The sequence below is a fragment of the Miniopterus schreibersii genome (genome assembly GCF_964146895.1).
Source record: "Miniopterus schreibersii genome assembly, chromosome: 2".
Lineage (NCBI taxonomy): Eukaryota > Metazoa > Chordata > Mammalia > Chiroptera > Miniopteridae > Miniopterus > Miniopterus schreibersii.
This window is the reverse complement of record NC_138102.1, coordinates 100,971,237-100,983,747: the sequence shown is the minus strand read 5'-3', so window position 1 is coordinate 100,983,747 and position 12,511 is coordinate 100,971,237. Positions and strand designations below refer to the sequence as shown.

At 39.1% G+C, this 12,511-nt stretch overlaps 1 protein-coding gene across 1 annotated transcript in view; it reads right to left on the bottom strand.

Moving 5' to 3' along the window:
- The window catches only part of FLT1 (fms related receptor tyrosine kinase 1), a 178,879-nt gene that overhangs the window by 148,777 nt on the left and 17,591 nt on the right, over window positions 1-12,511 (bottom strand). Inside the window, exons 2-3 of the mRNA XM_081130787.1 lie at window positions 3,695-3,791; window positions 3,091-3,314 (exon numbers count right to left, since the gene is read on the bottom strand). Of these exons, the coding sequence (XP_080986913.1) occupies window positions 3,091-3,314; window positions 3,695-3,791 (321 nt within the window). The remainder of the gene's footprint in view (window positions 1-3,090; window positions 3,315-3,694; window positions 3,792-12,511) is intronic.

Below are 12,511 nucleotides of genomic sequence, written 5' to 3'. Positions count from 1 at the left end.
CGTCTAATAGTGTGCCTATCATCCCACAACGAATTTGGCTTTTTATAGATAAAGCTATGCAGCCCTGATTCTTTTTCTTGGAACTCTATCAGACTACAAATCTATGCCTTTTCAAAAGATGTGTCTAACAGTGTTTCTCGTCTTTAGAGAAAACCAAAAGGAAATGCCAACACATCTGTGGATGCTTTTCAGGAGCAGAAATCCTCCAAACAGAATAATGTGTTCTAAGTAAAGACCCAACAGTAATAAATGTGATAACCAGTTCACAGCTGGTGAGGAATCACAGCTGTGTACTAGGAACTGGTTGGAGTTTTATTAATCCCAGAGACAATCCTGAGTCATCAGAGATGAGTTCTCTGCCCCTGGATGAAATGAAACCAGAGATGTAATAAGAATTCAATAGAAATAGAAGCCTAGGACCAAATTTTCTCAGAAAGAGAATTAATAAATAATGAAAATAGGAAGTGCAGAAAATGTCAGGATATTTGGAAAAGTTACCACTGCTGAATTATATCACAGCTGCATTGGACTTCAATAAGGCGTGATTATGAGACCAGGAAAAAGATAACACAGTCGATGTTACTAACACATAGCAAGTGTTCCCTAAATATTTGCAGATTAAATTAATTAACAAAGAAGATTTAGGTGCTCCACTATGGCTACTATTATTAATTAAAAATCTTTTAGTATTAGTGCTATGGAAAATAATCAGTATTATAATTTTCCCCAATGAACTTATATAATAGAGTATTCATATATGCTCCATAGTAATGTCCTATGAAACACAATTAGCACATTTCACAATCCTTCTCCAAGAACAGTCTTTGAAATAGACCATTTCCTAATGTCTAACCAGATTGTGCAGGAGTTCTGAGATACTGGGACTTGTAATTTTATGCTAATGTTTGTAGACTACACAGGAAAGCAGGCATGATAAATACATGACACAATGGTCACTACTCTCCCTCCAGATCTCATAACAGACATCAATCATTAGTCGTGGCACTCTTTCTACTTAGCCTGAAATTTGTCCTCAATGTCAATTTCAACATAGTATTTATTCTACACAGGCCCTGTTACTCCCTTCCTATATTCATTTAACAAATATTACTGAATTGTTACTATGTGTCAGGCACCGTACCAGGGAGGCACATTGCAGATTAAAGTCATTTAAACAGACGTGGACCTTGCCCTCTTAGGGCTGAGGTTAACAATTGATTTGACACCCAAAGTTATGGTTGCTTGCCAGATCCGCTTTGCGGTATAGTTGAAATGGAAATAATTCTAAGTAGCTAAGTTTCTCCTCTATTATCAAAGGGGCCTGAAGAAGTTGGGTTTTGCATGCCCTAACTACTGGCTCCATAACCCACGAGGTCTGTTGAGCAGTATAGGAGTTAAAGATGAAAAGAGCTGAACGTTACTTTTTGGAGAGAGAGAGAGAGAAAGAGAGATGACCACCTTTTACTTATTTAAGTATTTGATTTGCAAGTCAGATTCTGATAAACCTATAGGAGATAATTTTATGAAAATTTTAACATGAATGAATTTTACCCCACTCCCCTAGAAAGACAGGGATAAAATGTTTTTTCCTCCACAAGTGCCAGAAGAAGCGTACCCCACCATGTGGAAGCAGAGAAAGGGAACCGAAGTCTGCATATATACCTTTTCCCTCCACTGTCAAACTTTGTGTCTGCTTTCTCCCTGGACTGCGAAAGCGCATCTCCGAAAGCCTCCCCTCGATCCTGCACCTTCTCTGCCCAGCCTGGCCTCCGCCTGTCACTGTTACTGTCATCACCGCCCTTCCTGCCTGTAGCAGTGGCTCACTCCCTCGGCAAAGATCCCTGGCCTACTTCCTCATATTTTTAGGTGGGATGATTGCATTCCTACGGTGCCAAAATGCTAGGAAGTTGTTCTCTCTTCCAGTTATCTACCCTCCTGGAAAAGTACAAAAGGTAAAAACAGGAGTTTGGAAGGGCAGGGACAGAAGAGTGTCTCGGTCTAAGTCAGGCTGATGAGAGATAAAAAGATATTACGGCCAATATCACACGACTGTTCTGCTGTCTCCGAAGACTAATCCTGAATTTGCTAATTACATATTATGCTCCAGTAAAACATTGTCTAATTGCCTTATTTCAAAAATTCAAAAAGATTTCCACCAAAACGTAATTCTACAGTATTGCCTCCAAAGCAAGGATCCAGTTCTTTAACTCTCCCAATAATACATGATGTGTATTTAGGCTACTGATGTGGATGGTTGGCTGTTTTGCTTTGCTTTTTAATTTGCTTTTGTGCCTAAGGTGCCTACTAATTTTGCTTTATGTTCTCTAGAGCCTCATTTTAAAAAGAATTCTTGCCAAGGAGGAACAAAACAACAGGCCCCCTTCGTTTTGCTTCCTCAGGGTCCATTTCTCCTGTCAATTTGTATTTTTTCAAGGATTTTGCAATTCTTACCTCTGAATATTACTTTATTTTTTATTCTCTAAGGAAAAATGGTACCATAAAAATTATAACTGAAAAATGATTCATTTTTACCTTTTGCACTTTTCCCTACATAACGGCATATGAGCTCTTATATCATTACACTTGCTTAAGGAACATGAAATCATACAGTATTGCCAACCGGAACCCGTTTTGTAGCATTCAAGAGATAATTAGGAGCATTATATTTATGAAGTGAGTAGAAAGAACATTTTATAACTCTAACGTGCAAGAGTGCGCAGTTGTGTTACGGGACAAAAAGTCTTGTGTTCTAGTCTGGACTTCTCGGTAATCAAGAGATAGAACTAAAACCTTGTCATTCCTTTATTCATCCAACTATGTGCCAGACACAGTTCTGTTTTGTGAACAAAATAGACAAGAATCCCCTCCCTTCAGAGAGCATACAACTGGTCCATGAAAATTCTAGTTGAAATGGACACTCAGGAAAGGCAGTAAAAATGCATTCCAAAAATTTCTACAGCCAGGCTTGAACCTCTCTCCTGGGCCCTTTCTTTCCCACCCTAGGAAAGCCCCCTTTCCAGTGGGTCAGGGGAGGTTTAATGACCTTTTAAGAAGCTATAAAAAGCAGAATGTAGAAAATGGAAGTCTTACCATGAATAAATATGTAGATTGTGGATTGTGCCTGCTTGTTCCTCCAAGCAGGAGACAGATATTTGCAGCTGTAGTAGCCCGTGTGGTTTGCCTGGGCTGCGGTCAAGGTCAGGGTGCTGCAGAACTGTTTGCCGTCCCTTCCACAGGCAGACTTAGTTATGTTCAGCCTTTCCCTTTCCTTACTCACTGTCTTGGGCAAAGACCATGAGTGGTCTGCTTTCCCCCTGCAATCACAGATAAGAAAATAAAATATAATTAGGGCTGGGGCCAGCTCCGAGGCACTCATCTCATTAGGAAGCACTATTCTCAGGTCCTTTCTTAAGTGTAGTCATGTTTTTCTTTACAGAAAAGCAACACATTTAGAAAAGTTTTTAAACAACTCAGAGTAAAGACGCAAAAATGTGCAGGGCACCCCTTCCCCTGTTTGCCTCGAGTGAGTGAGTCTCTTCTGGGGGTGAATTACCTCCATGTGAAGCAGGACATGTTTGCACTCTGCAAATCGCAAGAGGCCACTGAAGTCTCTGCCTTCCTACTCTGAGAGCTGACCTTTCTACTTCACTTTAGGAAGGGCAGCCAGATTGTCCCCAAATCAACAGTCACTTACCTGCATTCGATATGCAGCGTCTTGCCTGCTTGTATGACGTGCTGGGTGCCTTTAAAATTCAGCTCAGGACCTTTAAATTTTGAACCTGAACTAGATCCTGGAAAATAAATTTTTGAAATGTATTATTTGCAAATTGCCCTCTCATCTTTTTTTTAAAAGTTATATCTTTCCATAAAGGTGACTTTTTATCTTTACCTTACTTTCATATGCAGAAAAGTACACTTAATACAAATTTCTCTTAATTCACTACTTTTTTCTAGTCCAAGTCAGACTCATGAATATTATATATCCCCTTATACCAAATGGTCTAAAAAATATCCAAAAGCCCATTAATTTAGAATTAGTAGATTCATATGTGGTTCAGAATTCAATTACATTAAGACTACATAGTGTGGATCAAAAGGGGGCCACATGCTAAACCTGACAAGCTCAGGGGAGGCCTGCGTGGCTGCCTTATAAACTCAGAGACCTAAAGTAACCACAGAGGACGTTCTGGACATCAAAATTCCTAACTAAAAGTGGGTCATGGAGGGTCATGTCCTAGGCCTGTAACTTCCTTGACACAGGTCAATCTTAACCTTAAGTGAACCTGTCTACTGTTTTTTGGCATCTAATAATGTACCTTTGAAAGGTCAGAGTAGCCTCCCTTTCCAGACCCCTCAGGACACACCCACTGCACCAGAGCAGGAGACGACACAGCCCCTCATTGTTATCATTGTCTAGTTCCCCAAATACCATCTTTATGTGCTGTTAATGTTCATTATTAACTATCCTGTACCCACCAATGTAACAGAAGTGTTTATCTCCATTTGACTTTTCATCCAACCCCAAAGATTTCCCCACTTTGCTTTTTCCAGCCCCTTAATCTACCACTGGTAGATTTCATGTAACCACCTTATGTCTCCCCCTTTGAATGTAATGTTTAAAATAAGCTGCAAAGCTGCCATTCTCCAGAGCATTTTCTCAATCCATTAAGATTTTGCTTCCTAGCAGTTGTTGTCACTTTGGTTCAAATAAACTCATAAAAATTCTCTATAGGTTTGGATATTTCTTATGTAGACAGTATAACTTATTAAAATCTCTCAGGATAAAATGTCAATGTCATCCAAAATACGGTTCTAATACCAGTGTGGTCAACTGTATATATGGCCTGCCTTTTTTCTCGATACAAAGCTTTCAAATTGTCCTAGATTCTAGACAGAGCTCAGTCATTAGTCAAGCCATAGTATTTTGAGTGAGTCATTTTCTTTATGAACTAGTTTCCTTATTTGGAAAACTAATTCTAGAACCAAAATCAGTTTTAGCCATTTGGTTTGTCTTACATAATCTCTAAGTTCCCTCTGCCGTTGAACAGAAAAAAGGGAACTGCTCACTTCTACGTGACATTTCAAGCATATCTCATGGGGATTGTTGTAAGACAATAAAATAAACTCTGCAAAAGTGCTTTAAAATCTACACATATCTATACCACACAATAGTAGCAACCATCCTATTGACTGGCTGTGAGAGACTAGACAAGTCACTCTTCTCCCTACAACTCAGTTCTCTCATCTGGAAAATGAGAGCCTGGACTGATAACCTTGGCTCTCTGACTTTTCTATGACCAGCAGTCCTTGTTTCAAGGCTTCTTGAGTCACTGATACTACAGAGGTTGATTCTCTCCTGAAGCTCTGATGGGGCTCAGTAAAGATCTCTCCCCCCATGCTCCCTCCTCTCACATTCCTCCTCCTCTTTCTGCTGAGGCAGCTGCAAAGCCTAGTAAAAGTCCGGATTAGCAGGGATAAAGGTTGGGTGGGGGGGAATTAGGTAAAGCCAATTTTAGGGAATATTTTTTACTTAAAAAATAGGTTTATGCAATGGATTTCAAGGTGGAAGATTGAGCTGGACAATCCTCCAGGTTTTAATGTTAGATCCCAGGTCTGAGAGATGAGATCTACAAATTCCACAGTTAAGTCTAGCAGTGCTCTCTAGTGTTTCTCTTGGGTCCTAATATCAAAAAAAAAAAAACAACCTAAAAAACTAGACTCAGTTAAAGATCTGCAGATCTACATTTGAAGTTTAATTTCTCCATTTGCTCACCGTATGGCTTTTGGCATTACTTAATTTGTTGCTCCTTAGTGTCCTCCAGTGTAAAACTGGAAAACCCAAGATCTCTCTCAAAGACGTTGTGTGTGGATTCAGTGCTGTGTCATCTAAGTGGTGGCCATGCTGCCTGGCAAGTGACTGACACCTGCTATCACTAACAACTAGAGAAACTGCTCCCCTCTCTACTTGTCAAGGAATATATTTTTATAATTTATCTTTATTGTTGCAAGTATTACAAATGTCCCCCTTTTCCCCTCCTTGCCCCTTCTGCCCCACCCCCGCCCCACCCAAGGTCTTCACCGCACTATTGTCTGTGTTCATGGGTTATGCATATATGCATATAAGTTCTTAGGTTAATATCTTCCAGTCCCCCCCCCCACCCCACCCCCACCTTCCCATGAAATTTGTCAGGGAATATTTCGCTGGGTATATAATTGCAAAGATATAAAGGAACATTTTTTACTTTTCTGGTGTTGCTGGTGATATAAATTAATATTTTTAAAGTACCTTTTATATATAATAGGCCTTGGTATGAAATTACCATTAGGAAAAAAATGGTTCAATATTAATTAATTTAAATTAAAATCACTGATTTATATGGATACAATTGATCTACCACACAACCCCATAGAACGAGTCAACCCATTCAGGCACCCAGGAAAGCCTTTTGTACTTCAGTCATATTTATGGGTTTCCTGAGGCAATGTCTAGCTCCAAATCAGTGATCCATGGGAAAACTACGCTTTTCTAAAGCCATGGTCAGCGATTGATAACACCTGCCCTGAGAAATGTCCAGGCTGGAATGATTTCTGCCCTTCTGTATGGTGTGGAGCGCTGGGGATTTAGTTGAGCAATTGTTCATGTGCTGGAAAAGACCCAGCACCACTTCCTGTGGAAAATTCTGGCATTGCTTGCAGGTAAGCTCTGTGCTTTGTGTGGAGCTGAGGAGCTTTCTCATTCTAGGAGAGGCCACAGGGAAGGGGCATCCCTTTTTATGGTACGGGTCATTCCCACTGCCTGCTGCTTTGGTTTCCAAATAGTATCAGCTTTCTTTATCAGCAACCTAGAACACCAGCAATCCTTACCTTAACCAGAGACAACCTTTGACCTCAAAGGACCACCCACATGCCAGCAGAGAGAAGGTCCCATGAAGAATATGCCACCTGCACGCCCCTCTCTTCTCTCCCATCCCATCCTCCCACCAAAAGAAGAAAACACAGCTGAGCAGTTAAATAAGACACAAATAGGGTTATTGGAAAGTATAGGGGGCAAAGGCTAAGAAAGATATTTTGCTATATAATTTATCCCCACTGACATCAATTAATTTTGCACTTGGAATGAAGAAGCCAGATAAAAGTAGTTGACTAAAACAAAGGAAAGGAGAAATATAAGGGAACTATTTCCAAGGTACTGGACCCTGATCATTCCTCAGTACATCACCATCCCTCAGTTAATAGGAAACTAGAGTCTTATAAAGATTAATGGAGGTGCCAAGATACAGTTTAACAGGAAAACTAATAAGGAAAAAAGAAAGTGAAATATTTATTCTTCAAATGCTTTGAAATGACATTAGGTCTTAAAACATTTCTTTGAAGCAGTTTAACGTCCACATACCTGCTTGAGTAATGAAGATTTAATTAACACGTTTTGAGTACCTACTGCATGTCAGATATGTTCCCTGTCTCAGTAGTGATATATATATAAAGATATAAATATGTACATGCAGGTCCATCTTCACACCACGTGCAACTCAGTTTGCTCTTCTTAGTAAGTAGTTTGGAGTCACACTGCCGGTTCAGAAACAAATCCACAGGATACCTCAGTTCCAAGGGCGGAGTGCTACAGTTTAACAATGACTTCCCCATTGCGAAGCTCGGGTGGGGATCAAAACAGTTTGCATGGTAGCCTAGAAGCCTGATTTGCAAGAATTATTGTCCTCTAAGGAAACTAGGTGGTCTGTGAACTACTGCTTTCATCCAAATCAACTACAATATAATCGTGAGGGGCAAAGAGATCTCCTTAAACCAGGAAAATTATTATTTAAATAAAGAGAAAACTCAGTGCAGGCCACAGAAATGGGCTTTATTTCATACTTCTTTATTAGAAAAAAAACGATTAAGCAGTGTGAGCTAATAAAACATTAAAAAAACCAGTATGCCCGGCCGGGCGTGGCTCAGCGGTTGAGCATCGACCTGAGCGTCGACCTGGGATCCAGGCGATCAGGGTTTGATTCCCGGTCAGGGGACATACCAGGGTTGAGGGCTCGATCAATGACTCTCTCATCATTGATGTTTCTGTCTCTCTCTCCCCCTCTCCTTTCCTCTCTCTGAGATCAATAAAGATATATTTTAAAAAAAACAACAACTCCCCCCCCCGCAAAAAACAAAAACCAGTATGTGTCCTTGGACTTAGGTGAACGCTGACATTGTGTTGTTCTTGTCTGAATATTATTTTCATTGTTTGTTCCATATTATCTGGTAGGTAAGAAAGAGAATAGAACCTCATGACTCTTTGATAAAAATCCCTTTTCTCCCCACCTGCCAAGCATCTGGTAGAACCCTCCCTTCCCAAAGACTGCCCTGGAATGCCACTCTCCATTCCCCACCTTCATCTCATGAGAGCAAATGCAACACTTTCTTGGACTTCAGTGGGGAGAGTAAAATTCCAAGGAAAGTAGGATTTTATTTTGCAACCAAATCCAAAGCCCAAATGACTGAGGCTCTTTTTTCAAATCTACAGTGCTGGGTCCTAAAAGAGTGAACTCCCACTATAGGTCTTAGAGAAGACTCTGTGTAAAGTCTGACTGCAAGTACATGAAGAAAGCTGCCACTTTACTGATCTAAGTGGAAACAGTGTTTTTACTAGTTGAACAACACTTCAAAACAAGTACCGTAGCTCCACTTCCTTCCAGATGCCATCCCTTTGCCTCTACTATACTAAAAGGGGCCTTATTTAAATACAAATAATGAAATGTCTGTTTCTGTTTTTTATCTAGTCATTAATCTCCCCAGCTCTGCTACTAACTAGCTCTGTTGTGCCCATGGACATGTCACCTTCTTCATCTGCCAACAGAGGGGGCTGGACTTAGATTTTTACAATCCCTTCCAGGCTAAAAATGCTATGATCCTGAAATCATAGTAATTGATACCAAATGTTCAAGTTTGAAACTGCAATCTAAAGATACCAATGATATTGAATAAAAAGACAGATAACCCAATTTCAAGTGGGCAAAGGATCTGAATAAACATTTTCCCAATGAAGATATATAAATGGCCAGTAAGCACATGCAAAGATACTGGATGTCAATAGTTATCAGGAAAATGCAAATCAAAAACACAGTGAGATAACACTTCATGTCCACTAGGATGGCTTAAATAAAAATAAAACAGACAATAACAAGTGTTGGTGAGGATATGGAGAAATCAGAGCCCTCATATATTGCTGGTAGGATTGTAAAATGGTGCAATCACTTTGGAAAACAGTATGGCAGTTCTTCAAATGGTTAAACATAGGTTAAACATACAACCTAGGAACTCCATTCCTAGGTATCTAACCAAGAGAACTAAAAACATAATGTCCATATAAAAACTTGTCCATAGAAGCATTACTCATAATTGCCCAAAAGTGGAAACCTAAATGTCCATCAATGATAAATGGGTAAACAAAATGTGATATAGCCATACAATGATATATTATTTGGGAGTAAAAGGGAATGTAGTACTTATCCATGTTACAACATGAATGACCCCTGGAAACATTATTCTAGGGCACACAGAGAAAAGCCCACATGAGGATGCACTAAGAAGGCAGCCACCCACAAGCCGAAGAGAGAGGTCTCAGGAGAAATCAAACTTCCTGACACCTTGAATGTCCAGTTTCCGGAACCAGGAGAAAATAAATCTTTCTTGTTTGAAAAACAAAAACAGTAAAAGGACACAGTCACAAAAGGCTACTGGTTATATGATTCCTTTCATATAAAATGTCCGGAACAGGCAAATCCACAGAAAGCAGATTGGTGATCGGGAAAGAGGGGAATGGAGAGTGACTAATTAATAGTGGGCATGGGGCTTCTTTTGGGGGTCATGAAAATGTTCTAAAATCAGATAGTGGTGAAGGTTGCGTAAGTCTGTAAATACATTAAAAACTACTGAATTATACAATTTAAAACAGGCAGCTTTGCCCTGCTGGGCATGGCTCAGCGGTTGAGCGTCAACCTAGGATCTAGGCGATCGGGGTTCGATTCCCGGTCAGGGCACATGCGTGGGTTGCGGGCTCGATCCCCAGTCAAGGGCGTGCAAGAGGCAGCCGATCAATGACTCTTTCATCATTGATGTTTCTGTCTCTCTCTCTCCCTCTCCTTTCCTCTCTCTGAAATCAATAATGGTATATTTAAAATAAATAAATAAATAAAATAAAATAAAATAAAATAAAACAGCGAGCTTTATGGTATGTGAATTTTATCTCAATAAAGCAGTTACTAAAAAAAAAAAAAAACTCTACTAAAGTAATCACAAAGTTAAGTTGAAGGCCTAGAATATCAAGCTATTTTGAACTTTGTTGCCACATATGACTCCATCAGTGTTGGATTTTATGTTAGCTGTTTTTCTGGCTCAAAGCTTTAGAAGGCTGATTTTAGAGAAATAATTTTTCCTTCGTGATCAAAACATCACTATTTATGTATTAGAAGTTTAACAAACATTCTGCAAAAAACTCACTGTTCCCCCAAATCACAATCTTTATATGAATTTAGTTTAATGTTAATTTTAAATCACTTCTAAGTGGATAATTTGGATTTTAACTTAATTTTTGTATAACAAAGTTTTATTTAGATTGGAATTTTAACAAACTGAGTCCCATTGAAAATTATGTTGTGAGAGCTTTCTGAAGGAACTGGCTGGTGTTCCCTTTTATATTACAATTATTGATTTCTAATTTATTTGTTTTTAACATGAAGCTTTGTACATTAGATTTATTTCAAACGAGATGCATCTGTCTTTGATTTCACCTGCCATGTTTCCAATAGTGCATAATCCTATGTGATAAATGACCTCTTTATCTAAATATAAATCCCCAAGTATCATGTTTCTAAAATTTGATTTTAAGATCCTGGGACTCCACCAAGGTTGCGTGAGGTTAATTAACCATAATTCATAAATAATATATATACTTTCCTCAAGATGTAGCTTATTAAAAGCTTAAGTCTCAGACTAAATCTTGTACAATCTTTTTGGTTGCTGACAAGGGGAGAAAAAAGGTTAAGAATGCAATTGCAGATGAACCAAATTTCCAGAAACTACCCAAGTTTTTGTTTGGGATGCTAATTCCTGCAAGGCTCTAGCACTTAATAAAAAGTTACATTTTGGGCTTGACCTCTGTGTCACACCTCTATTAAAAAATGTATCAGCTAATATGAAGTGCACATTATAACTGAATGCACTAATGAGCAAGAGGGCTTTCAGAATGTGCATCTTTCTTTCACTTCTGGGATGGTGGAGGAAGATCCCAAGGCTCATGTTCCATCTACCAAAAGACTAAGTGAAAGATGGGAAAACCATGGGAATCTGTACAGCAGCATCATAACTTGAGTGCCACAATTAACCATGACATCAGTTTAAAAAATGATATTTTTCTCCCTCAACAACTGGCCCTAAATGAAGGAAGCACCTAAAGAAATGAAAGAATGTTTACATAGCTAGGAGCACACATATATACCTATCTGCCAGTATGCACACTTTTCTCTTTGTGAAGACATGGTTTGTTTGGGGTGTGGTGGGGAGGTGGGTATAGAAATGAAAGAGGTTTTCGGTGTATGTGTTTTAGTCACATTCTTCATTCTTTTAGGCACAGAAAAAGCTTCTATGCTGAGCTTTAGAAACTGGTTGTATTGGACAATAGCATGAAGCTCTGACTCACTGCTGACTCATCCCTTATTTCAATAAGATTATTTGTGACTTTTAGAATGAGCAAATATAGCATATTTTAGGTTAGGGTTATTGTGTCATTGACCTTCAGGGTCACCCACAGACTGATGTTTAGGTGGCTACTGTCCAGCAACACTCTGGGGTGGGGCAAAAGTAGGTTTACAGTTGTTTGTTTGGAAAATAATACAATAATAAATAACAATACAAGAATAAACTGTGTTTCATGTACTTACAAGTATAAACCTAGTTTTGCCCCACCTTGTACATTTAATTTTCAGAAAGTTGCTAATCCCAGGGATTTGCTATTTTTCTGAACATCTTTACATTGTATTAAAAGCACTATTTTACCACACAGACCCACAAAAGGAATTCACTGGCTTCTTGCTTTAGAGTTTCCGCTGTTGTAAGTGATCCCCAAATCATTAGATTTGAAAGGTGAAGTATCTGTTCTCAATGTCTTAACAGAAAATTTAAAGGTAGTCATTTATATAGCATTTATGTCTTAAATTCACTGCAAAAAAAGTGAAAAACTTAATTTTAAGTGTTCAATTTCAGCAGCTAGCACTGTCACTACCCTGTAGTTACATTCATTTGAATAATTCTGCTGCAGTTTGTTTTAAAGCTGTTTTACAATTCACATTTTTTCCATTGATTCTTAGAGAGAATGGAAAGGAGGGAAGGAGGTGGAGAGAGAGAGAAACATCTATGTGAGAGAGACACATCGATTGGTTACCTCTTGAAGGCACCCCAACAGGGGGCCGGGGAGTGAACAGCAACCCAGGTACGTGCCCTTGACCAGGAATCAAACCCA